The 25,360-nt window shown below is 49.9% G+C and overlaps 1 protein-coding gene across 3 annotated transcripts in view; it reads right to left on the bottom strand.

The window, feature by feature from the left end:
- The window catches only part of SSH1 (slingshot protein phosphatase 1), a 32,751-nt gene that overhangs the window by 4,445 nt on the left and 2,946 nt on the right, over nt 1–25,360 (bottom strand). Inside the window, exons 2-14 of one of the 3 annotated variants that reach the window (XM_068653753.1) lie at nt 24,605–24,645; nt 13,311–13,414; nt 11,554–11,618; nt 11,158–11,279; nt 8,952–9,020; nt 8,456–8,521; nt 6,985–7,179; nt 6,644–6,737; nt 5,369–5,497; nt 4,157–4,203; nt 2,778–2,924; nt 1,896–2,096; nt 324–945 (exon numbers count right to left, since the gene is read on the bottom strand). In XM_068653753.1, coding sequence (XP_068509854.1) covers nt 324–945; nt 1,896–2,096; nt 2,778–2,924; nt 4,157–4,203; nt 5,369–5,497; nt 6,644–6,737; nt 6,985–7,179; nt 8,456–8,521; nt 8,952–9,020; nt 11,158–11,279; nt 11,554–11,618; nt 13,311–13,414; nt 24,605–24,645 — 1,902 coding nt within the window. Of the gene's footprint in view, nt 1–323; nt 946–1,895; nt 2,097–2,777; nt 2,925–4,156; nt 4,204–5,368; nt 5,498–6,643; nt 6,738–6,984; nt 7,180–8,455; nt 8,522–8,951; nt 9,021–11,157; nt 11,280–11,553; nt 11,619–13,310; nt 13,415–14,849; nt 16,023–16,084; nt 19,146–24,604; nt 24,646–25,360 lie in introns of those variants that run through there. The other 2 variants (XM_068653754.1, XM_068653755.1) reach the window with 2 other exon arrangements.

The following is a 25,360-nucleotide window of genomic DNA, read 5'->3' as shown; positions in this document are numbered from 1 at the left end:
GCAGGAACAAAAGCCACGCACTTTCCCAGCAGACAGTACGTTCAGTGGAAGAATACCTACCGGTCTGAGCGATGGTCATGCAAGCAAGTTGCCCAAAGCAGTTTACAGTGCGCTCACACCTGTGTGCTCGCTCTCTGGCATCTAAATCCATAGCTCGGGCAAGCAAAGCCATGTTCAGAAGCACTTCGAAAAGGAAGCAGCTCATCATGGAATGAAAGGCTTTATCCAAGTCAAATGAAACCGTGCTATGAAGATGAGAAGAGCAATTTCACTTGCAGTAGAGTCAGCCATGCTAATCACCTAGGTTTCAACTCCATACGCACCTCAAAATCCTCTGGGCAACTCCTTTTGCTGTTGTTGTTATTCAAGTTCTCTCTATTAAGCCTGCTCTCCTCCTTGTGCATGGACAAACGGCGCTTCCACTTCTCCATCGGGTTTTCCTCCCTGATACCATCCTCCCCGGGCTCCCCGGGGCCCAGCACCAGCCGTGCCTTCCGGGGGCTGAAGTCCAGTTTCTTCTTCGCCTCCTGGAAGCCGCTCAGCTCCGACAGCGCCTCCGCTGCCTCCAGGCCCTTCGCCACCTCCGGCCTCCCCTCCGAAAGCACGGGCAGAGGCTGCCTCACCAGCGAGGTGGCACGCTCCGTGAGCGCGTCCCGCTCTAGCTCCTCCACGTGGAAGAAGCTCTCCCTGTCCCCGGGCACCTTGTTCTCCAGCAGCGTGTCCGAGAGGCGGCGGAAGCAATAATTATACCCCACAGGCACTTCGGGGCCGGCTCGGTTGTCCAGGTACACAGACTGCGACGGGGTGTCCAGGTCAGCCAGGCGGTTTTCCAGGTCGACGTCCAAGCTCTCGAGTAAGAAGTCGCTCGAGCCTGTGCTGCCGTCTGTGTTCTGAGGGAGGTTGCTCTCTGCCTGCTGCTTCCACAGCTTATTGTGGCGCTGCTTGCTGGGGGGAAGGACAGAGAGAGACGAGTGAGAACAGTTAAGCTGCTGCTGACAGCCACGGTGTAAGCTGAAGGCTGCTCGGCTGCAGGAGCACCCCTCCCTCTCTTCACAAAGAGGAGATTCACCACCCCAAACAGCCAGGCTGGCTGGTGAACGCAGGTCTGCATTCCCACCTGGGCAAAGCCACCTCTAGCATCAGCCCTTCGCCCATCACGCCTGCCTCCTCCAGCAGCTCTTTGGCCCAGCAGACCCCTGGCAGGTCCCTGCTCCACACACACGATGGGAACAGAGACGTCTGCCAGTGTGAAACGCCCTGAACCAACACCTCTCCACATCTCAGGGCAGTTTCTGCTGAACCCGAGTGAAAATTTTCCCTCCTCTTTCCCCGCTAGAGCAGAGGGCAAGTCGAGCATGCAGAAACCCTCACTGGATACCACAGCACTCGCAGTGACAAAGCCTCATGATTGGCATGGTCACCCAGAACTGCGAGCGATGTGCCTCCAACGCTGCCCGAGCTCAGTTCTGCCTCATAAAACAAGAACAATGTTTTGCTGAGCAGTGTTGGCTGCTGAGAAATCCAAACACGCTTCCCAGGCACAGAGAAACCCTCGATGAATTAAACCAGAGCAGATCTCCCTAGAAGACAGCTAATTTCCATCCGCGGAGGCCTGGCATAGAAAAGGTTTAGAAAAGCACAAATCAGCCCAGGCTTCTGCATCTGCCCTTCAGAGGGGAGCCCCTCTGCATGGTGGTCTGCCTTCAGGAACCCACCATGTGTGCTCTGTCACCGTTTTTTTATTGCATCACGTGTTGTGCTCAGTGGCAGAGGAACCTACTGCCTGAACAGAAATCCACAGAGCCCCATCAATGTTCTGTGATACGCTGAAACACCGGAGGTGTTGCTCACAACCAGGTCTTTTTCTTTCCTTTCCATTCACTCCGTCGCCTTACCTTGCATCTAAAATGCCTTCATATTCCAAAAGCTGTCTCATGAAGCCCGCGTTTGGTCTTGCAATGCTGCGTTTCTGCTTCACGTAATTGTAAGCCTTTTCCAGTGACCAGCCAAATTCCTTCATCGCATAAGCTATGACAGTGGATGCCGACCGGCTCACGCCCATTTTGCAGTGCACCAGGCACTTGGAGTGATTCTTCCTGTAGGAAGAAAAGGAAAATGTCTCATCTTTCTGGCTATTGTGTCTGTTGTTAGCATGTAAACAGTGGCAGGGCAGTGCTTTGTCCTCCTGACCACCCTAAGGCCGTAGCTTAGTAGGTGAGAAATGTTTTGGACTAAGGTGGCCAGCAGAAGAACCTCTCTCCAAAAAAAATAAAGAGGTGCAGAAGGGCAGCCTCAGTCATGCTGTTGTTTCAGAGACCACCACAAAGCCCCCTGCCTGCCTGCCCAGGTCTTTGGACACAGGAATGAGCAGGAACAACCCAAGTGTAAAGGCCCAGAAGCATTTCGTGGGCTCTGTCCCCATCTCTTGGGCTATCCCAACAAGGACACATGTTGGAATATTTCCAGAACACCTCAAGCAGAGGAAACGTCCTCGTTTCCTTTTGGAAGCAAGACAAAATAAGAGTAATAAATAACAACCACAGGCGAGGAGCAGGTCTGTGCCGGAAGAGACAAAGAACACGGAAGCTCCAGGGACACAGAAAACCCCTGGGAAAAGATGTGACAAAAGCCCCGCTGCCACCGTCGGCTGTGGAGGTGGCTTCAGGAGGGTCCAGCAGGCAGGGCACGGTGTCGTTGTCATCACCCAGAGCTGAAGCAGTCTCTGCTGGGGCTCGGCTGTGTTCTCACACCGTGCCACGTCTCCCAGCCCCACTTACTTGGCCTTGTTGATGAAGTGATACGCCTCGTTCCAGTGAGCCAGGAGGTCTGTGGTCTCCTCGTCGTACACCCGGATGTTGTGATAGGCGAACAACCCAGGAAAGAAGTTGTCTATTTCCCTGGTCACATTCAAAATGTAGTCAATGCTGCGGAGAAGGAAAATTAGAGATGAACCACCATGGGCACGAAAGGGGAACCAACACACATGAAGTCCATGAAGTCTGACAAAACGTGAGCTGTCAGATTTTACCTACAGCCTCAATCCTGATCCCCTGGGACAGATTATGACAAATCACACACAAGACATGCAGGGCCTGTCGAGTCACTCATCTCTCACTACCTGCACATCCCATTCAACACAGCAAGACCATGGGCACGAGAGGGAGAAGTTGATTTCAGCCCATCTGCCAAGGCTCTGTAGCCTGCTCCAACTCCCCACTGCTTGCTGCACACTTTCTCTTTCAGCATCCCAGCTTTTTTTGGGCAAAAGCTGGGAGCAGAACCCAGGAATCACAACTTTCAACTTTAGCTACAAAACCAACCTCTTCTCTTCTTGCTGACCAAAAATATGAAATAATAGCCGCATGGCATCCCCCTGATTCCTGCCAAATATTACAGCAAGGTTTACGATGTACCCTGAGAGAACAAATGCCAAATGATTTATTACTTTACACCATTCAGACAAATCAAGGGCACGGGGTGTTTCTTTCAGAATTCGTCCAGCTTTGACATTTGGACACTGCACGTCACGATACCCTCAGCACAGATCAGAAGTACTAACACGCCGGTCCATTTCCTTGCTTAAAGATGTTCAGGCATCTGTTCCCAAGGACTCCAAACTAAAACATTTTTAGTCATGCTCTTGAGCAATAATTTTCAGTTTCTCATGTCAGGGTTGGTGCATGCCTTGGGCAAGCAGCAGGTATTTGTACGCTGCAGAACTCTCACTCGTCCAAAAAGCATGAGGGTAAATCACGCCAAGAAGCGGTGCGGTGATGAGAGCGTGGTGAAAGACAGCCCTGCAGCTGCCTGTCTGGGCAGGTGAGACGGAGCTTGCTCATCCCCAGGAAGTTCTGCTCCATTTCAATAGTTTTCCCTAAACGCAGCGCTGTAATTGCTCTTCCACAGCCTGCAGGAATCCCCACCTGACACAACACTACGCCTGTCCAGCGCACACTTGGCTGCTACATGCTGTGTGCATGTGCCAGAGATCCTGATACACTTCAAAAATGAAAAATTTTGTTTTTTTCACTCCCCCTGTAATGGAAATGAGTTAGGAAAGACTTCCTAATCAAGGTCCTGAGGATAAGTTACCCACATTGCTAGGAATGGACCCAAAGGAGTGGAGGATTCAGAGCCCGAAAGGAGCGGTACTCACCCCGAGCCCTGCAGCTCCTCCAGGTTAGAGGCGTTCCACTCCGACCCCTGCAACAGCCACGGGTAAGTCACATTTCAGTAAGTCACGTTTCAAAGGAGCTTGAGACCCTCCCTATTTTCTAAAATTCTGCAGTGCCCCAGGCTCAGCAATACTCCTCAGCTGTCAACTGAAATACTGCTAGTAGCCGCTGAAGGGCACAGTTAGCACACCGGTTTTGGGATGCTGTGGGGAGTGCAGGATGCTGCCTGGATTGCTTTATCAGCCCCGCCAGGCTCATCCCCAAATGCAGTACGAGGACAGCTCCCAGTCCCTCTGAAATCAGAAGAATTAAGGACTACAAGGCAGAGAGGCTGTGCAGGAAAAAAATCCTGTATGACGTGAGAGTCAGAGACTGTTTATCCCATGTTGTCGTGGCCTGGACACTCTGGATTTTTAACCACGGAGATAAATAGTGCAGAAAAAGACAAGTAACAAGTAATTACATGTGGCATGACTGTGATCACAGGTAGATGAGAAGCGAGGCAAATCTTGAAAGTTCTGGGAGCGGTTACCTTGGATCTTGCCATATCCACAAAACGGAAAGTTAGAAAGGGTTTAAAAAAAAAAAAAAAAAGCAGGTTTTTGCCCCCAAACATCAACATTTCCTCTGACGCTCTCCAGGAAAAACAAACTAGAAGTGACCCAAGCGTAACGGGCACAAATGTGCTCATCTCAAGCAAGTCTTTGTTCCAGATGGCAGCGCCTGGTTTTGCTTGCAGTACCATCTAGTGGCAAAAGATCACACACAACGCACACCTTCTGCTTGGGCATAAAACTCGAAGAGCACATCACCCACATCACCTTCAGCCTTAGTCTTTACGTAGTTTTGGCCACACAACTTGATAGGCTCGGCTGAGAAAAGCAACTTAGTGATCCCTCACCAGAGTCAAAAAGCAACCAATTGTCACACAGGGCAGCACCCGCAGCTAGATCCCTTTGTTCATATCAAAAAGAAGATCTCCGTTGATAAAAATATAATATAACAATTGCTTTTACAAGCAACATGAGTCCTTGAATATTCCCCATGGAGGGCTGGATAGCAGGCTGTAATTTTTGCTCACACTGCACAATTCAGCCTTGACACCAAATCCAGCTCCCCCTGAGCCCCCTGACTTGTCAGCTCCCTCCCACTGAGTCTCCAGCTCATCTGAAGCTCCCGTTACAGCAACTTACCAGATACAAATGATCAAAAATCAGAGACGGCTTGTCCATCTGACCCAGGATAAGCAGCATTTCATTGTCTATAAATTCCTTGAATTCTTTCAAGTTGCAATTCATGTGTTTCTCCAGCTCGTTTCGTATCTGCAGAGCAGAAAACAAAGGATGCCACCTAGAATCACGTCTGTTCAGTAGAAACATTTATTGGCACTCCTCTACAAAATACTTTTTCTATACTTCATTAAAGACAGCAGCAGGGATTTGACCCTCTGGAGACAAGGAATCCCACTATGGCATCTCTCCAAGCACGTTAGGCCCACAAATTTAAGACCTGTAAAGAAGCTCCAGATAACATCGAAGTACAAAACACTAATTTTGAGGTTCATGCTTCTTAAAAAAAAACCAAACAACTTGAAATAAAAAAACAAGACCCTGGAGAACAACTAAGAAACAAATATGAAAGCCATTAGGAGCAAGACATGAACAGTGGCAGTGCTGATGAAGGGAAAGCTTTCTAATAGCCTCCCTTTTTCAAAACGTCCCGACACAGACCTACAGTCCTTTCACTGCACCTCAGCTTCAAGAAGGTGTAATGCAAAGCAACACAAATTTGTTGAATGCACCTTGGAAAATGGTGGAAAAAAATCACACCATCCTGACTGCACCAAGAGTTACGAACACAAACAGGCAGACGAGTTCTCAGCTTACGCCTACACCGTGTAATGCTGCTGTTACACAAGAGTGCATCCAAGCCCTTCAGTGCTAAGCTTTAGGAAGGAGAGCTCTGCATTTTAACAGCCTTCCTTGCAAAACAAACAAAAATTGAACCCAAAAAGAACGATTACCATTTACTTTGAGAATGCCTGCACTGCGGATGCAGGCATTTACATCACCCTGTGGGACAGATCCAAGCTAGTTTTAGCCTTGACTTATGATTCTTCATCCAGAGGCTCACCAGAAAAGTTTTGCTTGTATGCCTCTCTGACATTGTTCAGGAACAAAGAAAATAAAACCTTAAGATGAAGCCAAAAAAGATAAAGACGCCGTTTTTAGCACGCCATTTGCTCTGTGCTGTCCCTGAGCAAGTGAAGTCCAGGATACTCATGTAAAACAGCCGTGTATACTCGCAGTGGTGAGGGCTGAACCCACCAACTGCATCTTTTGAGAGTGCTACCTTGGCTTGTGTAATTCACAAGGATGCACTGAGGTGCCATCTGGTGTGTCTCTGTCAGTACAACACTTTGGAAAAGGAGCCTAGCAGGAAGAAGCAGCAGGAATTTGTAGATTTACCTCCTTTGAAGTCACATTTTCCAGGTCTTTGCTCATCATGATGCTCCGGAGTTTGGCTTTAATGAGCCGTTCTGTTCGTTCCCTTTCAGTTGGCCTGGAAAGTAAGCAGAGAGGAGGTCTCCTTCCTGAGCTGTAAACGTGCTCTCCCGAGACAATGCAACTTGTACAGGACAGAGGGATGGTGGGAAGGACTTGCATTAAAAGCAACTTAACCACAATAATGGAAGAAAAACATTTGACGATATTTATAAATTGAAAGGAGGAACAAAAGGGAGAAGGTGAGGTTTCTTTTGTGAGCCAAGCCAACTTTTTCTGATAAAATAATAAAATTGAGGACTGACTTGTCAACAAACAGAGCTGGGGAGTCGGGGCGGGTGGACTCCAGGTCCTGCATCGCATTCCACTCGTTGATGCAGCTCTGGTCGGAGCTGATGCAGCTTTCGTAGTACGTGGCCCAGACCAAGGCCATCCCACCTGGGAAGTAGTTGTACCTTCTTGCAACTTCGCAGGCTTTATGGAGGATCTGTAGAGCAGACCTGCAAGTTTGGAGAACAAATTTGTGCAGATGTGAGCAACAAACAGAGCAGGATCTCAAGTGGTTTTCACTGAGTGAAAAGATTTTCACCACTGCTTGTTGCAGTTTGCTTTCTGAGGGCAGCAGCTTTGTTGTATCAGAGTTCAGAGGAGGCACCTTGGAGGCCTCCTAAGAGCTGGGCTGAGGCAGAGGCTGACATTTTCTCCTGATTAACAGGCAAACACAAGGCACAAGCCACTCTGGGATCTAATCATTAGCTAACTTGTAAAGCCAGACCCAAGAAAAATAAAGAATACGGACAATTTTCAAACCACCTTCAGCAAGGAGTCAAATGCATATTTACCAGCATTCTTGGCCCCTGACACGCTCCAGGGACAGGGCCAAATTGGGTCATTTGTTTTTGTAAATTCTACCATTACTTTTTCCTTCATTCCCTCCTCTTTTTTTCATTTTTTTTAAAGGTTCTGCTCTGAAGATGTCCTTGTAGTGAAGCTATTAACCACATCTAAGGTTGCTCGAAGGTTGCTAACAGGAGGGGCTGAGCTCAAAAGTGACAGGAACAAGAGTTTCATCTGTTTCTGTACCAAATCATCCCTAGCACATCACCCTTCCCTACATCTGCATCTTTCTCCTATCAGATGCCCCAAGGAGCAGGATCTCACGAGGCTGACAGGAGCCAGCACATTGCCCAGGCCATGTTCTGTTTGGGGCAGGGTAGCAGCCTCTTCACGAAGGCATTTGCTGGCACAGCCGCTGCTGATTCAGCCCTCTCTGCTTCAGTGTTTTGGAATCCCTGCACATGGGAGGGGTGACAGAAGCTGAAAGGTGAACACGATCGCAGGGTGGCACAGAAAGTTTCCAGGCGGCAGGAGCCCCAGCAACGAGGCAGAGAACTGGAAATGCCATCAGATTGGCAACGGGTCGTGAGACTCCTCCAGACAGAAAAATATGCACAGGGAGGAAAGACTGGGTTTGCAGCCCGATGAATTCGAGTCGGGCTTTCACGTTTCTACATTTCATTAGTGTAATTTCCCATCGCCCTTGTGTTAAAGAGCATGCAGCTGCTCCGAACAGAAGCAGAAGATGCTGTTTTCAGATCAGTACTCCCAGAGTCCCTTTATAGTACTGCTACCAGCTGACACAGGGAAGCAGCATCTCTGCTTCAGCTCACTAAATTCCAGTTATGGAGAGTGCTAAAATGCAGTTTGTTTGTTTGTTTTTAATTTATTCACAGAAATGAGAGCCTCTTTTTCAATAAAGCTAATTAGCATCCATACCACATGGCTTGCACCGACACTGGCTTGAAGATGTGCATTCTCCCTGCAGTGCTCACGCTGAAGCCACTGAAAGAGAGGGAAAAAAAAACCAGTCACAAACTGCTCTTCTCTGCATCTCAAGCTGTGCTCTACAAACAGCTAACGCAAGACAGCTACAGGAGCACTCAAAAAATAAAATAAAATCAAGGATGAGAATTTCTATCACTGATTTTCCAGCATCTTCCCCCCCAAAAATGGCAAGTGGACACCTTCCCCTGCTGTATGCTGCCAGGAATGGGAGCTCCACCCTTTGAGCAGGATTTCAGAAAACATTTTCTGGTTATTACAGGTTCCACTGAGCAGTCTGAGGGCAAAAAAGCCTCAGTGTCTGAATAAAAAACCTGCAGATGTGAATTCAAAATTGGAACTTCATTTGCACAGTGATAGAAAATCTCTCCTGAAGCAGCCCCCAGCAGGGAAAGACATTCACATCCATCCTTTTAATGCGGTTTCTTACCCATCACCATCAAGATGGATTTTAGTATCGCTCCACAGACGAAGAACCATTCCTATCGTGCAGCTTTTACTGGAAGAGAAATGTTAAGGATGTTAAATATAGGCCACAATGCGGTCATGCCAATATCCTCAATTATTAATACTCGTTAATTTTTAAAATCCTCAAGCCTTGCTCTAGTAATTCCTCGTAATATCGCCGGCCATCAAATGCACAACACACACGGAGACCGGCAAGTGAAGTCTAAAGGTCTGCTCTGACATTAGCATGCTGATTGCTCCGCTGAGCTGGAGAGCCAGGAGTAAGAAGCCCCAGCTCTCCTCTCCCCCCACACAGCCTGCCAGAAAGCACTGCAGCATTTCCCCATCACCTTTCCTGCTCGTAAGCTCATCACCCACTTAAGCTCGGTGCGAGGAAGCTCCCTAGCAGGATAGAGAGGCAGATCCCAGCGATCTGGCTGCAGAGCTTGGGGTTGCAGCGAGGCAGAAAGCGAGCCCTGGTAGGTGGCAGAGCAGCCGCCTGCCCTTTCCAAAGAGGACCCCAGGGGCCTTTCAAAGGATCGTGTGCTCAGTTTGCACTTCATCGCTTTGGCTGGTAGAAAAGACAGAAAGGATTTTATGAGTGTACCTAACCCAAAAGAACACTTTTATTTCAGAGATGCAATCTGGCAAGAAAGCTGCACTATAGTGGGGGGGGGGGGGGGGGGGGCAGTAACTTTCAGCTGCTAAATAATTAAGCTGCTGAGATATTAAAGTTTTAAAGCAAATCAAGATGCACACAACAGACAGCAAAGAGCACAGGTTTGTTTTATTCTTTCCTTTTTAAGCCTTCAGCCACTTTCTGCAGCAGATCAAAGGCTTTGACAGGCCAGTTTGAACGCACATGTGGACAATGTGCACTCTCGAGCTCTGCGAGGAAAAATGTTTCCTATTAAACACATGTAAAAGGAATAAAACCCACAAAAGCGCCTGACTAGTCAAACTGTCAGCAGTCAGAACACTTACAGCTGAGCAGTGACATTTCATCCCCGACATGGAGCCACGGAGTCCCTCAATAAAAAGTCGCTAACTCCAACAGACTTCTTTACGCATGGAACTTTTCCTTAAATCACAAAACCTCCAGCTTTCAGGGGAAACTAACCGAAAAAGCAGCTCATTTTGCACTTTGTCATAATTTTTTCATCTTTCCTCTTGTCTCCCACCGGTCAGCACCAGGAGCAAAGTACTGGCAGGTCAGCTTGGACTTGGAGAGGCCATGGCCAACACTCCCTGCTGGACAGGCTGAGCGTGCCACGAGGGAAGGCTACGTTAAAATTTGCTCCCTAACGCCAGCAGCAGTAATTAACAGCAGACACAGAAGTGGCATCAAAGCCAGTGACAATAATCTTCTTAGGAAGGCACAGCTAGGAGTTTAGCAACAGGACTCAGTGCAGAAGCTCCCCCTTTCCACTTAAATCCTCTGAGGTTTCCCAGAAGGAAAACAAAAGTCCCACCTCAGTACACCATGGCAGAGTGCTAAATCACTGGAGAACAGAAACAAGAGCCTGGGAGCTCTGACTTCTAGCTCCAGCTCTGCCAAAAGCAGCCCCACCTCTCCGAGCCAAGAACTTTTCTGCCTTGGTTTACTCACCTATAACTGGAACGATGTGAGAGGGTCTGCAGTAACAAAATATTTTATTTGCCTTTCAAAATATTCTGAGCTCTTATCAGTTAGACAAAGGGAACAGCTCATTACTGACACATTTGTTTGTTGTTTTTGGAGGCGTTTTTGCAGGATTGCTGTTGAGGCTCCTTGGCAACTAACCTTCCCGAAACAGCTCCATTGCATCATGCCATCACCAGACTTGAAGTCCGAAGGATCAAATAAGTTCCAGTTCTGCAAACGTGTCTGCAGAAGTGTTTTGTAGCGAGGAGACAGCAAACTACCACAGATGAGGTAAATACCACAGCCCTACAGATGGATTACAAGTAAATGCTTTGCCCACAACTGCAGAGCAAGCCCGGAGGTTCTGAGGAGACTGAAAGCTTTCTGGAACAAAGAGTACCCTTCTCACCCTCAGGATGGTCAGAAAAAATAACAATTGCCTCTCTTTTCTCGATAGAGTATGCAGATACATGAAAATTAACTGCTCAGGACAGTTTGTTGTTGACGAGCTTTCCCTAGAACCCAGCCTGCCCGATTTCCAAGCCGAGCCTTGCCTTAGACATACCTCTCCTTGCTGGAGAAATCCACGCCCAGCAAAATGTTCTCTTCTGTGTCCTGCCGCCCGTTGCTGTACACAACCACCATGTACCGGACCCTGTCTGTCCACACGCTTTCCAAACGGACAGCCTAGGAAAAAAATAATCAAGCTCTGCAAAACAACTCTTGAATAATTATTACTTCCATTGCTGATCAATATCTTTTAGGTGTAATTGTGCCCAAAAGATGGTGAAGGCACTGAACAAGAAACAGAGACAAGCTCAGAGGTTTCCTGAAATATGTTAGATGTTAGCTGTGCTAGAGGGGATAATTAATATATGATTTGCCAATGCTTTTTGTGACCCCATAAAGGCCTTTTTTCAAACAAAAAGAATGGCAAAAAGAAAAATGCATCTGTTCTTACCAGTTTGATCCTATCCTCACAGCGAAGGAGGTTGATCATCACCTGGAGGTGCTGGGGCAAATCACCTGCAGAGAGAGCAGGGAAATCATCACGGGTCTCTGACTTGTGCTAAGAATAGGCATAGTCCGGGCTTTTAATGAAATTGGACATTTAAATGAAAACAAACAGAAAACATTTAAGGCAGGCCAATTAACTTTGCTGTCTCAGAGAATTCTAACCAAAGTGAGCTGCTTGGAAGGTACCTGGGGGCTACAAAATACATCGGGACCACCTGCGAGGGGCATAAATGATGACACTTCCCTTTACAGCATCATACAGAAGACAAAGTTGCATGCCCTGAGGACAGCGGGGACAAGAGGCAGGAGGAACAATTCTGATTAAAAAAGGAACAAAGGAGACAAGGCCTTATGGAGAGCATATCTGAACAGGGGAAATTTTGGGGGAAGGGCTGCAGGAGGGGTGCAGGGTGATCCCTTCTGCCTCAAATAAAGGACTGTTCATGCCACAAGTCACTCAGGCTCTGAAGTGGTGGGTACATTTCTGTTTGGTGAAAGCAAGCAAAGGGAACAAAGGATCTACAAGAAAACAAAACAAGTTCCCATCTAATAACTCGGTGAGGCACTCAGAACTTTCCATACAAGATAAAATGCCGTCCGTAGGATGTTTGCTGGGTATATGAAATTGCTGACAATCAAAGACAGCCGAAGCCAAGCTTGGCATTCAAACAGCCTCTTTGTGCTTGGAGTGTTTACTAAGCAGCAGACACACAGTACCACACTGTGCCTTTCCCACATGCTCCTGCACTCAAAATGCCCTGATGATTTTATTTCTTCTTTCTGAGTAATCACTTATTCCAAACCCATCAGCAGCAGGAGGCACAAAAATACAGGGCGAGCAGAATCCACCTTCCTCAGCCCCCTATCTGCTTACTGATCTTTATGGACGTTCACCATACAACTTTCTTCCCACCTTTTTGGGACACTGGAGGGGGGTATGAAGGAAGGACAGGCTGTTCTCAAGCCACGATAAATGCTTACAGGCCACATTGAGATCAGTTAACTGAAAGGGGGATTTTTTGGGACCAGAAAAGGGGATATAAGGAGCTACGAAACGAGTCTCTGGACAGAAACCTAAAATCTGTTTAAAATGTGCTTCACTGTAAAAAAAGCAGCATTGAACAAAGCCAGCAACAGGTAGTTTAATAAATATATAAATAAATACATCCTGTAATCTGTCATATGGAATCCCAAACTTCAGATTACTGGAGGCTGGGAGGGCACTCAGAAATATCACTGCCACACTGAATCCAGCCCTCAGTAACCCCAGAAGAGGTGCTGGAGCCCCGTGACAGCCCCCTGCATTTTCCTCCCCACGGGCTAAAGGGGAAGGCAAGGATCAACCCACCGAAGCAGAAGCAAGTGACATTTCTTTGTCTGAGGCTGCAGAAGGCAGGGCAACACACTCAGCACAGACCCTGGCTACAGAACGCCATCACGTCTGCAGAGAACGCATTTCTACTCCAGTTACCCTTCCAAAACAGTGACAAAAGTTGAAACAAAGACAAGATAATCATTATGTTCCCATTCGAATCAAGTGGGCTGAAAACCCTGGTATTCCTCAGCAGGTTGTGCAGGGCCCCTGGTGACAGCCGGAGGAGTCATCCAGCCTCCCACGCCTGCTATTAGGCTGTCAGCGTGGACGAGATGAGCAGGGGAGCGAGAGGGAGCAGAAATTCGGTCGGTGAGTTCATCCACTACCTGCATGCTTGTGAGGATGCTGGAGGCTTCGCTGGCCCTGGGAGCTGTTTCCTTGTTGCAAGAAAAGGGCTGCTCCTTTCACCATGAAAAAGCTCTCACTCAGGCTGCAAAACAAAACGACAGAGGAAGTCAAAGGAAAGGAAGGACCAGCAAAGTGTGGGCTCCAGGCCGTACGCCCGGGGAAGGAAGGGCTTCTCCTCGTTCAAACACTGTAGGATTTTGCCACCAGAAGCTGTTCCCAAAGGCTGAGCCTGCCACTTGCGAGGCATGGCTCCAGGATTATTCATGAAGCGTTGTGTCATTTTCCAACATTTTATTACTTGGCCATCGCAGGAGGTACTTGCCTGAGCTGTCAGGGACTGGAAATGACTTTTATCACTTGATAATCAAATTCTGCAACTTAAAAACAGGAGCGGGGAAGGCCTTTTACAGGCTTAGACCTGTGAAATGCCTTCAGATCAGGTTCCGAGTCAACCAGTGCCTACTAATTTCAGCTCTCAAAATTTCTCTGGAACGCAAAGACCAGAACGTGCAACCATCGATTGTCTGAGGTTTACAAGGAAAGGGAGGGGAGATGAAACCTGTGCAGCTCAAGAGAAAGAACTGCACTGAAATTTCAGGGGAAAAAGCAAGCAACACAATAGCAAAGCCTTTGCTCTGGCTGGATACAACCAGCTGGAGAAACGCTGCTGATAAGAAGGGAGGTCACGATGTGTGCACACACAAACTGCATTTCCAGAGTCACCAGCAACGCAGGGAACGCAGCTAACGAGAAGGCTGAACAAAACCAGCAGTTACAGTAAGACCCAGCACAAGCCTAATTACACGGTGCCGTAATGCCCTCCGAGCGTTTTAGAAACAGGCTTGGACATCAGTGGTAAAGTTAGCATTTCCCACAAGGCTGAAAATCAACATCGAGCAAGCTACCTTTTAGTTGCCACAGTAACTGCTTACCCGGCATTTCCTACCCCACTCAAAACATCAGGCAGCGACCGGCACAAGAGGCATTCCTGGTTACAAAGCCGAATTTTCTGCTGTCCTGCACTTCCAAACATAGATCGCTGTTAATTACGGCCTGCTATCAACTAAATATAAATGCCCCATGAGGAGCCTGTGCTGCCCGGGAGTTAGTTATGCTACAGAAAGCGATCCCCCAGGAGGTTCTGCTCCCAGCACTCGTCTGCTCTGTGATTATCTGGGGGCTTCGCCTCTGGGTAGAAGCGAGCACAAACGCTCCGATCTACTCCAGTGTTTTTGGGAGACAGACACCAATTTCACGCCTTTTCAGCTTCTGCTGAAAGTTCAGCTCTTCTCTCCTCTGAGAACAGAGCCAAGGTTCCCAAATTTTCAACCAAATCTTCAAGCCAGATAAGGTTTAAATTTGAGATTTCCATCCGTCTTAAAAAGCAACCTAAAATTTTCGCCCAAGTTCCAGGCTCCCTAGGTCGTATATCAGATCAGTAAAGTGCCAGCAGGACAATGGCACTAATTAAATCCAGTTTTCCTCCATTTACACTCCTGCAGCATCCTGGCACTCACCAGCAAGCCGTGCCCCACCGCCAGCCCCGCAGCCTGCTCGCGATCCCAAAGCCCGGCACGCACCAACGGCAAGAGCTGCTGCAGACAAGTATTGGTTCACTCCATCAGTGAGCCAGGAAGAGTCTTGTTTCCTTCTGCCCTCAGATCTAACAGGAAAGCGTTAATAAGAGGCCGGGAGTTACATACCAGCAGTGACACCACCACAATGTATAGGATATTCAGCCAGATAGCAGCCTCACGCATACTCAGCTGGTTTTTCAGCAAGAGGAAAGGAGCGGTCAGATAACGCACAAGGAAATCATTCACAGCATTTCTGTCTCGAGCGTTTTAGGAAATACTTTGCTGGGAAAAATGGAAAAAAATATCCCCGAGGCTGTTCTTTGATCCCTGGGGAATACTGACGGAGACTGCTGCAGCAGGACGAAACGCGGACGAGACAGGGCTCCTGCCCCAAGGCAGCGGTAACGCCTGCTCCAGCAGTTCATCTGGCCTGACAGTCGCCTTCATTGCAGGCAGGAAATCTTCTACAGCAAAGCAGATTATTCCCAGTTGCAGGCAAGTGAGAAAGCTGTGCTGCAGGAGCTGAGAAAGCAGGGAAAAGACAATCCACACGGCGATTCTTTTTGCCCCCATGTATGCATCTGCATGGAAACGAACTGGAAAGCAAAGCTAAAGAAACAACTGAGAACAAGATTTCTTTTCTAATTTAAATGTTGTCTCCTAAAACACATGCAAACCTTAAAAAAATGCAGCTTTCCTTAGGTCAGGCTGCTCGGACTTCCCCAGCCCCACCTGCGCTCCCTGATTTTCCCTGATTTGCTCCGTTTTGGAGGGGACCAGCACAGGGCTGTAGGGAGAGGCAGCACACCCCAGTGCCTCGCTGCCAAGGCTGGGGTTTTGTTACCCGACACTGTCCCTTATCTCTGCTCCAGGAACACGTTACCACCCTCAGTCGCTTCACACAACTGCTCTAAAAGACAGCTAGCACAGTAAAAGTGAGAAAAAGGCAAGACACGATACTCCAACCCAGTTTAAAAACAAAAAAACAAAAAAACTTTTAAATCCTGCAGTCCCAGTAAACATCTAAACTCCATATATTTTTTTTAAATCTCCCAAAGAACAAAAAAAATACTACCATTAGAGAACACCCCCCGCGTTTGACCCCCAGCAGCAGTGATAAATGCCCAAGCAAGCAGCGTTTGTTAGCAGCATAAAAAGGAGGGGTTTATACATACTAATTTGGACTGGTTTTCTTTGAACAGCAGAAGCATTGTGCCGGCCCAAGAGTCAGACAGAAGTCAGTAAATTCGAAAAGATTCATAACTAGCCGTAAAGCTCACATCCTTTCGCTTCTAAGCCCATAAAACTCAGAAAAAGGAAAGAAAAGGTTGGTCGTGCATTCTGTGCGGAGCAGAGAAATCGCCTCCGTGGATGCTACCCAGGAACTGGATGACTTTTACGGAACACTGTGTCTTCCACTGATATCCTGGCTTGAAAAAGCACTTGTCCTAACATATCCTGATGAAAGAAGGCCATTCAGGAGGGGGAAAAAAACAGCTGAAGCTCGTCTAATCGCTTCCCTCCTACAGCCTGGTGTTGTTTGTTTGTTTCCTCCCGCACGCTCGGAGCGCGACGCAGCGCGCAGCAAAGGCGCAGCACAACAGCCGGGCACTCTGGAAGGTCCATGTTCACTTGGACGGGATGAAAAGCATCGTATTGACTGCTGCCTGAGTGTGGTTTACAATTAAAACCCCACATGGCAGCGCCGTAATGTATATGTGACAAAGGAATTAGCTGCCAAGTTAAAATACTTCTTCACTTAGGGTGCATCTCGGTGCGCCGCGTCGCGGTGACTCGCACGGTGCCGAGCTCCTACTCAACAAGAAACCCTTTCAGGTGGCTCGGTATTTATCTGTTGGTGGCTGGCTATCACCGAATTCACTGAAGACTTGTTTCTTACAGACCCCTGACTAGTTCCTTCTGCAGGCACAAACCACGATGACACGCTGGCGCTCCCCAAGCACCACCAGCCCTGTGGGAGGAAGAAGCAGCTCTCTGTTCCACCTTCACCCTGCCCCACTGGCATGCTCAACAAAAACCACCAATTCCCTGGATGCCCTTCCAGGAATCCCAAGCAGTGCAGTAACCCAGGAGCCCCTCTCAGCTCTCAAATAAATGCCAAGCCCAGGGGTTTCGTCGTGGCCTGGGACGCGGTCCTATCTCAGTGGGACCACACCAGCCCCTAAGGGGGGTAAAATCTTACTCTTACAGGCACCTGGGAGAGCCCCGTGTGAGCAGGGGGGTACTGACAGCGACATTTCTTTGCTGTCCATGAAGCTGAAGCCCTTCTGCACCTGGAGCTGGGCAAGGAGAGGCCACAGCGCTGCCAAGACACAGTCCAGCACCTCCTGACTTCACTGTCCCTCGCCCCATCCGCTGGCTCTGCGCTGCTCGGCTCTGGAAGGAAATATTTCTTCCCCTTTGGGAAAACTCCAGAAGAACGTGGCTGCAACACACATCAGTCACATTTCAAGTTGCTTAAGAACACAATAGGCAGTGCCTTTTAATCGTTTCAAAATGCCGCTCCCTGGGCCCGCAAAGGCAAACAAGCAGTCTGGTAAAAAACTCTGGGATTCGGAACAAATCAGAGCTGCTCGAGTTACGGGACGGACAGACCGAGCTGGAAGCCAGTTGCCAGTTACAGAACGATTTTCCCGAAGCAGCTTGCTTTGCTGTTGTGGCTTAAGGCTGTGGTATGTCCCAGGAATAAAACTTGTATGCCTCGGGTATTTGAGTTCCCTGCTTCAGTGGGGAATCTCACTTAATACGTAACCATCATCAGGCATTGCAGGATACCAGAAAGCACTCTGCTGGTGTATCTTATAGCTACTTAACTCATTTCATCCCAAAATAAACATCCGTACACAGATGTTAGCGCAGAGAACACCACTTTCAGCGGGGAGACTCGGCCAAGCCTAGGGCTGATCCAGCAGCCTCTTACTACTCTGAGAATTAAAATATTTAACTCAGAAAGGCAGAACACAGGAACGGCGTGCTGCCCAGGCACCCTGCTGCTCCCCAAACTGCCCTGTGTGCATGAAGCCTGAGCAGCTCATCCCATCCCCACACCTGCAACGACCCTTCCTATTCCTGGAGCTGTAATGAACTCGTTACCTTCGTGTTTGCTCTGTTGCAGCCAAGCTCTGTAACGGAGCCTTGCCTGTGCACAGGGCCACGCCACGCTCTCCTGCCACTAAATCTTTGTCAAATTAAGCTCCTTAATTTCCCCCCTCATTCATGGAACAAAACGTGCATGCGGTGTGGGGGCAGAGGAGGTCATCCATCAGGGCTGAGCGGGAGCTCTCTGGGGACAGAGATTGCCTCTGGGCTCCTCTAACAGCAGGCTCGGAGCAGCAGCGGTAGGGCAGGAACACCCTCCTGCCCCAGCACAATTAATTTGGGCATCCATCAATGCACCCATCAGCACAACGGGAGCAGCAGTCGTGCTCCTCACGTGGCTCCTACGTGTTACACACACGGCAGGTCTCCCAAACGCCGCCAAATTAAGAACACTTCCCTTTGCCACAGCTTTTTGGGTAAGGGGGAGGAGAACTAATTCCCCTCACTGACATTTTCTGTTCAATCTGGAGAAAGCCCGGTGGCTCCAAGCAGTCGTGCAGGGACACGAAGCAGCCCTGAAGGCCCTGAGCACAGAACTGGGCCCAGCCCCAGGCTGCTCCCCAGCACAGGCATTAGGACAGGCCACAAACACTGAGGGCAACACGGAGCCATCCCAAAACTGTGAGATGAACTGAACTGAGACCCACACATCAGATGGAAGGGAAGATTTGGGGTGACACAGAGCAGGAAGACAAAGCGGCAGCCACACGCCCCTGCTTCCCAAGGCAGGGTGACACCCGCAGCACGCTGGCTGCTGGCTTTGGCGTGACAGATAGCAGCCAGATAGTGCTTCCTGACCGAAAGGGGCCTTCGGAAGGGGTCTGAGCGACACCAAACAGCGCCGGGGAAAAATTCACTTCAAAAGCTGCTTGCTGAGGCGCTACTGTAAAACCTGAGAAACAGAACGGGAGCCTTCTGAGGCAGCAGCAGGTCCTTTCTCACACTTTTAATAAAAGTACTTTGTGTCTTTCCAAACGGCCTTTGCTTCGTGTCACGTGGCAGTCACGGACAGGCCAGGGCCACAACAAGATGAGACAAAACGCCACAGAGTCACCACAACCAGCATGGCCGATGGCACCGCCATGACAGCTCCACAGGGCCCAGGCCGAGCAGAGCACTCCCCATACAGCAGGGCAGGGAAAGACCCAGCCTCGGCACACCAAACACAGCATTAAAACAAGGAACTACTGTAGATGTGAGGAGGTTTTGTGATGTGTTCACAAACCACCCTGTGGTGTGAGCTGGAGGTGCCCAGCACACCTCCGGACACCGGGGAGCGCTGCCAGCATCGTCACCTTGTGGTGCTCAACCTCTGCCAAGATCTCCCCAAAACACCTCGAGCTGAGGCAGCTGCCTTCAAGGGAACTTTTGGAAACGTTTGTCTGCTGAAATACTCTTTTATCACAAAAAATGTGAGGCAGGAAAGCTCCTTCCACACTTGTGGCTATTCAGGGTGTGGCTCGGATGGGTTATGGAGTCCCTGCTCTCGGCCTTCCCGAGCTGAAGACAAATCACTCCAAGAATAAACCCAAACCATAAACTGTGAACCACGGCAAGGTCCAAAGCTCCTTCAGACACATGGGGAACATCTCCATGTCTTGGACAGCAGCTGGGGCACCAATGGGTCACCAGGGGGACCAGGGCAGCAGCCCCCATAGCTGGGGCAAGCACCTCCCCATCCATTTTGGGGACAGTGGGGCTGGCAGGAAGACCCAGTGGGTTCCCCCTCATGTTTCTAGCACTGCAGCAACAAAAGGAGAGTCTGAGCATGTATTGTTTGGCTGCAAGGCGTGGGCCACATTCACGGCGCAAGAATGCTGAGAAGGGTTTGAGACACTGCAGGCCATTCACAGCGCCAGATACAAACTCTCCTCCGGCACAAAGAGGAAAAAGAAAAAATGAAATCAATCATGAAGGCCACAAAAGCTAATTTCCTAGCATAAATAGACTGCTAATGATGTGCCTCCAGCCGCTGCTGCCCACCCTGTGCACGTAGGGCACTCCGGCTGCCTTCACCCCGGCCCCATGCAGATGCAAGGGGGACAGACGGTGGCCGTGGCACTCTGTAGGGTGCAGAAAGGGCCACAGACACCCCGGCTTCATCCCCACCCTGGCTCCATCTCGGCACATCAAGTGGCTGCGGTGCAGAGCGTGACCCGGATAAATTGGTGGAGCCCTGTCCAAGAGAAAGGGCAGGAAGAGGGAAGCAAACAAATTAGCAGGCTCGCTCCCCGTTCCAGCAGAGACTTGCGCAAAATAAGCGAGCAGAACAACTCCCAAACGGCCAGGAAAGAGAAAATTCTAGGAATCCCTAGTACTTGATGGTGAAAGGCCAAATAAAATAAGAGACTGTTTCACAAGGAAACAAAATAAACCCTTTTTGCTCATCCCATTAATCGCAGAGTTCAAAAAGGCACGAGGCTGATCACAGCATCATGCAGCTATGCGATGGACTTGGAGCTAACGCTACAGATTGCAGCAAGCATTTCTGAGATTCCCACTGAAACATGATGTCATTTCTGCAATAGCCACGGCCAGATCCTCTACCAACCTCAGCCTGCCTGTCCAGCAGCAATAAAGAAACCTTTTATTCCACTCCTGGGAAAAGGCTTTTTGCTGGGACCCACGGGTGGCTGTGATTGCCCCCATGCGATGCCAGGGAAGACAGCAAACAGTGCAGGGAGGTGCAAGAGGGGCACCCAAATATCCCAGCTGCTGTGGCTGGCGCATCCGAGGCAGAGCCTCCAGCTCCTCGGGGAGGAGCCGATCCTGCCCCCATCCGTCCTCATCCCCAGCCGAGCTGTCGGCACATCCACCGATCCTCCTGCATTCCTCCTGTCAGCTCATTGTTTTAATCCTTCAAACTATTTTATTAAGTCACCCTACTTCACCCACTCGGCAGCGTCGCCCGGAGACGGGCGAGAGAAACAAGTGGAAGCTCTCCAACGGCACCGCTGGAAAAGAAAAGGAAGGTGAATAACAGATTTGGGGATGAAGAACGCAGCTTCCAAACGCAGCGAGCAGAGGTCAGCCAGGACACAGGCAACAGGATGGGAAACAGGGCTGAAAACTCTACAGACAACAGCGGCGCAGCAACCCAAAAAATAGCTTAGCCGCTGGGTTTCAGAATGACTCCAAAAAAGGCAGCGGAGACCAGGGAGTACTTGACACATTGGTAATGCGTAAAAATAAAATAAAATAAATCTCAGCGGATCACACGGGGTAAAAGCAGGTCAAGAAGTGCTAGCTCGATCCAGACACCCCCTCTAGTGTTTAGCTAGAGGGCAGCCAGCCTCCCCAGCTCCCCTGAGTGTGTGCAACCAGTACCCCACGATGAGGGGCACCCCTGGAGGACAAGGAGCACCCCAGAAAGCAAGGAGGCTGCTGGCCAGGGAGTAAGCTAGCTGCAGAAGGAAAAAACTTGGTAAAACCTTAGGAGCATTTGTTTTTTTATCCCTTCCCTCCAAACCTGGCCACCTTTTAAAATCGTTGCATGGAGAAGCAGACAGCCACAGCCCAAAAAGCTCTGCAGATGCCCACACGCAGGCACTGCGAGCAGCCCCCCAGGCAGCGGTCTGCGTGGGGATGGGAGTGTTGGAAGCGATGGCAGACAGGCAAACAAACAACCTGGCAGCTTTACAGAAAACCTGAAGGGAGATTTTGTGCCATTCCCTGCCTTTCTGGATGCCTTGGCCACCTGAGGTTAAGCTCCAGAGGTTTTCAGCCCGGCTGTCAGCAGCACATCACCGTGCATCCCCCTGCAGCTGCCTTCATTTCTGATTCTTGAAGCGTGGATTTCCTCGAGAAACACAGGTGAGCTGGTGTGGTTTTGGCAGGTTTGTAACTCAAGGACTAGCAGTTTCTGCCAAACAAACAAAAAGGGTGCACGGGAGGCTCAGCTGTGCCACCTGGAGACCCCAAACCTTCTGTCTGCCCTCTTAATGTGGCGGGGGAAGCTTGCAAGGTTTATACGCTGGTGTCCTGTGCACTTCACATCCTCCAAAAACATCTTAGGAGCACTCGTCAGGCTGGCCACAGCTCTGATTTGCATGAGAAATCCTTGACTCACAGATCTTGGCAACCCATTATCAAGGATGAAGGTATTTAAAAATCAAGAGGCATTTGGAACCAAAATATTTTTCTGACCCGGCTCTTTAACGCCTAAATAAACAGCAACCACGCTGGCCTTTTCCAGGAAAAAAAAATAATAAATAAAATCATTCAGCACAAAGCCAGTACCTTTGATAACAGGGCCAGTGGTATTTTTTCGCCTCGAACTGCTGAGGCTTTAGGAAAAAAAAAGGAAAAAGCTTTATGTACAATTCCTAAAGGGTCTGATCACCACATCTGCAAGCTGGCAGGCCGGCTGCTGTTACCCCACCTCCAGCCAAGTCAGCTCATCGCGTTGCTCAACTTCAAGTCAGCAAGAGTTTCCTGGAAAGGCCAGGCCTTCAATGAGTGTCAAATAAGTGCAGGCTTCCTCAGCTCCCCGCTCTTTGAACGGCCCCGCACAACCCAGCGCACGAAGCGAGGGCCTAATTATATCTCCAGCGGCTTCCACGGCCGCACCTAGCGGGCAGCAAGCGGCCGAGGGTCACCAGGCTGTGATTTTGCCTCCCCATTGTATGGAGCACGCTAAGGCAGGATGCTGCAGCCTCGCCAGGATGTGATTCAGCGTCCTGTTTTGAACACTCCATCAAGTCAGCAGCTTCTGCCATCTCCCACCATGGAGCGGGGAGGCAAGGAACGCAGCAGGGAGCGGGATCTGTCGAGGCCAAAACAAATTCTCCCCACAAATAAACCCTGAAGAAGGCTGCCCCAGCCCCCAAGGACCTCCCCAGCACCAAAACACGGCCACCAGCCGTTCGCTCAGTGCTGCCACCAGCGAAACACAAACAGAAATCCCTAAAAAAATGTTAAAAGCTGAGGTAGGAGGAAGTATTTTTGTGCACGGCCATACAATCAAGCTGCAGCGGGACCTTGGTGCAGTGCAGTCCCATTTTGAAAGCAGCAGCTGAAAACCCTCGACTCATACCACCAAAAGGTTTTAACACCGAAAAAAACAGAGCAGGAGGAAATAATGTCAGCTGTAGGCAGCAGATGGGAACTGGAGCAGAAAGGGGCTCGGGGACACAAAGTGACTTGGCGAGATGCAGAGGATGGCACTGGGAAGGACGGGGAGACCCTGGGCTGTCCTGTACCCCCCGGCAGCACACCGGTGCTCCAGGCAGCTCCCTCCACGTGGAAACCACGAAAATTTGGCATTTTAGCATGACAGAAACCGTAAGGAAACTTAGACCGAAGAGGAGTAAAATGTGCAGCCAGTTTTAGAACTTGGAAGAAGTGGTTTGTGTCCCAGTGCTTCAGAGAGAAAAAAATAAATCGGTAGTTCATGAAACCAGATCCAACTCTGCAGTCCAGAATGAAAATCCTGGAATTTTTTGGAGTGAATGAAAATGATCCGTTCAGCAAGCGGATGGAGGAGCTATGCCATAAGCATGTAGTAGCACATTCATCCCGTACCAACGACGTCCAGATTGAGCTGGCAGCAAGCTGGGCTCTGCTTTCCAACACCCCTTCCTTTCTCTAAAACCATCGGGACACCTCTGAGGTTACAAAGCCGGGCCCTGGACCGCGGACCCCTGCGCCCAGGGCACGTGTGACAAAGCACAGATGTCACCTAAGCCTCCAGCAAGCCTAGCCCAGGGGCTACAAATTCACAAATAACATCTCAGCCTGCTCCTGGGTTTATTTCGGAGGAGCCAACCTGAACCCTGAGCCGCTGCAGGAGCAGCAGGGTGAAGTTGAGCAATCCTGCCACCCCATGGGCACCGGGGAAAGTCTCTGGGATCCAGCCCGGAGCTGCTCAGCACGAAGGGGAGGTGGGATCCATCCAGCCCCTGCGCAGAGGAGCCGCATTTACCATCTAAGCTGGGTCTGCATCCATGCCACAGGTTTTCTGCAGTCCCTCAGCAGCGTTTTCCCCCCCCGAGGACTGCAAAGGGTCAGCACAAAAGCCACCCTATTCTCAAGGCGTATCCAGCAATTAATTACCAGATCCTTATCTGGAAAATCGTGCATGGAAAGGAATCCTCGAGGGGCTACCAGGACCTCAGTACCTTACATCCATGTAGCAGCACTTTCCAGTGGCCAGGAGAAATAATAAGAACAAACCCCACGCAGCAGCATTAGTGGCTTTGCTCTTATCTGGAGCAGGAAAATTGGAGTAGGAAGTAGCTACGAGAAGGGAACAAGCCCGCTGAAGCTCTGCTGTGTTATTTTTTTTTTTTATACTCTATCTCCCAAATTGTGGTTCCCAGGTTAGAGGGTGAGCGCCGTCCGCAGCAGCTGGATTTGGAGTGGCCAACCCACACAGCTACTCGGCCCCATTAGGTTTTTACGCTTTAAACACCGGTCCCAAACTTCAACTGATAAGGGCAGGGCCGTCCCCAGAGCTCAGCTCCTGCAGGGCCGGCCCCGCAATCCCCCCAGGCAGGCGTGCGTGGGCTCGGGGCTGAGCTGTGAGACAATTAACAGCAGTGGAAACATGCTTGGAGCCAACGAGCTCTGCTTACCTCACGTTTAATTTACGCTCCTCATCGCTGCCAGCCTCCAGCTGCGGGGAGAAAAGAAGGACACAGAGCAAGTTACACGCCGGTAGTTTCCACGGGATGAGTTAAATAAAGAAAAAACAAACCAAGGTGTGCTTTTTAAACCCATGGCAGCAGGGACGGGCTCGGGGTGGCCGTCCCCGGGCCAGACGTGCGGGCAGCACCCGCTGCCGGGTGACAGAGGGGCTCACGGGGCTGGTAAGGCTCTTAGGGCATAATCCTGCAGCTGGTCCCGGTGCTGTGAAGATCGACCTGGACGTCACCAGGAGCACACGCACACGTGCGAGCAGCGCCTGGCCCGAGCTGCTGGCATTTCGGGACTGCTTTGGGGTGTGTGGGGACAGCTCAAATGCCCCCCAGATGCAGCCACCAGCTGGGACCCTCACGGGCACCGGTTGCAAGCGCCCCGGGAGCTGGTTGATTTGGGACAGGCCCTTCAAATTTTTTGCATTTTCCTTAAAAGAGTCGAGTTTGATTTCCAAGAGAAGCACTTCCACCTAACCTCGCTTCCCAGCCACCTCCTGCAGCTTCTCGAGTAAATTCCCTAACAAAGAAAAACCCCAAATTGTGGCTAATTGCATCCAGAGCTCAACGACGGCTCTCCTCTTTTGTCCCTGCGTAACCAGGGAGAGGAGGAAGGGCCATGAGCATCCCTCAGAGGTCGCCAGGTTGACACTGGGGACACCCAGGACCTCAAGGATTGCTCTGAAAAGGGGAAAA

Source organism: Anas acuta, chromosome 17 (genome assembly GCF_963932015.1).
Source record: "Anas acuta chromosome 17, bAnaAcu1.1, whole genome shotgun sequence".
NCBI lineage: Eukaryota > Metazoa > Chordata > Aves > Anseriformes > Anatidae > Anas > Anas acuta.
The sequence above is the reverse complement of the archived record's forward strand: the minus strand, read 5'-3'. Positions and strand labels throughout refer to the sequence as shown.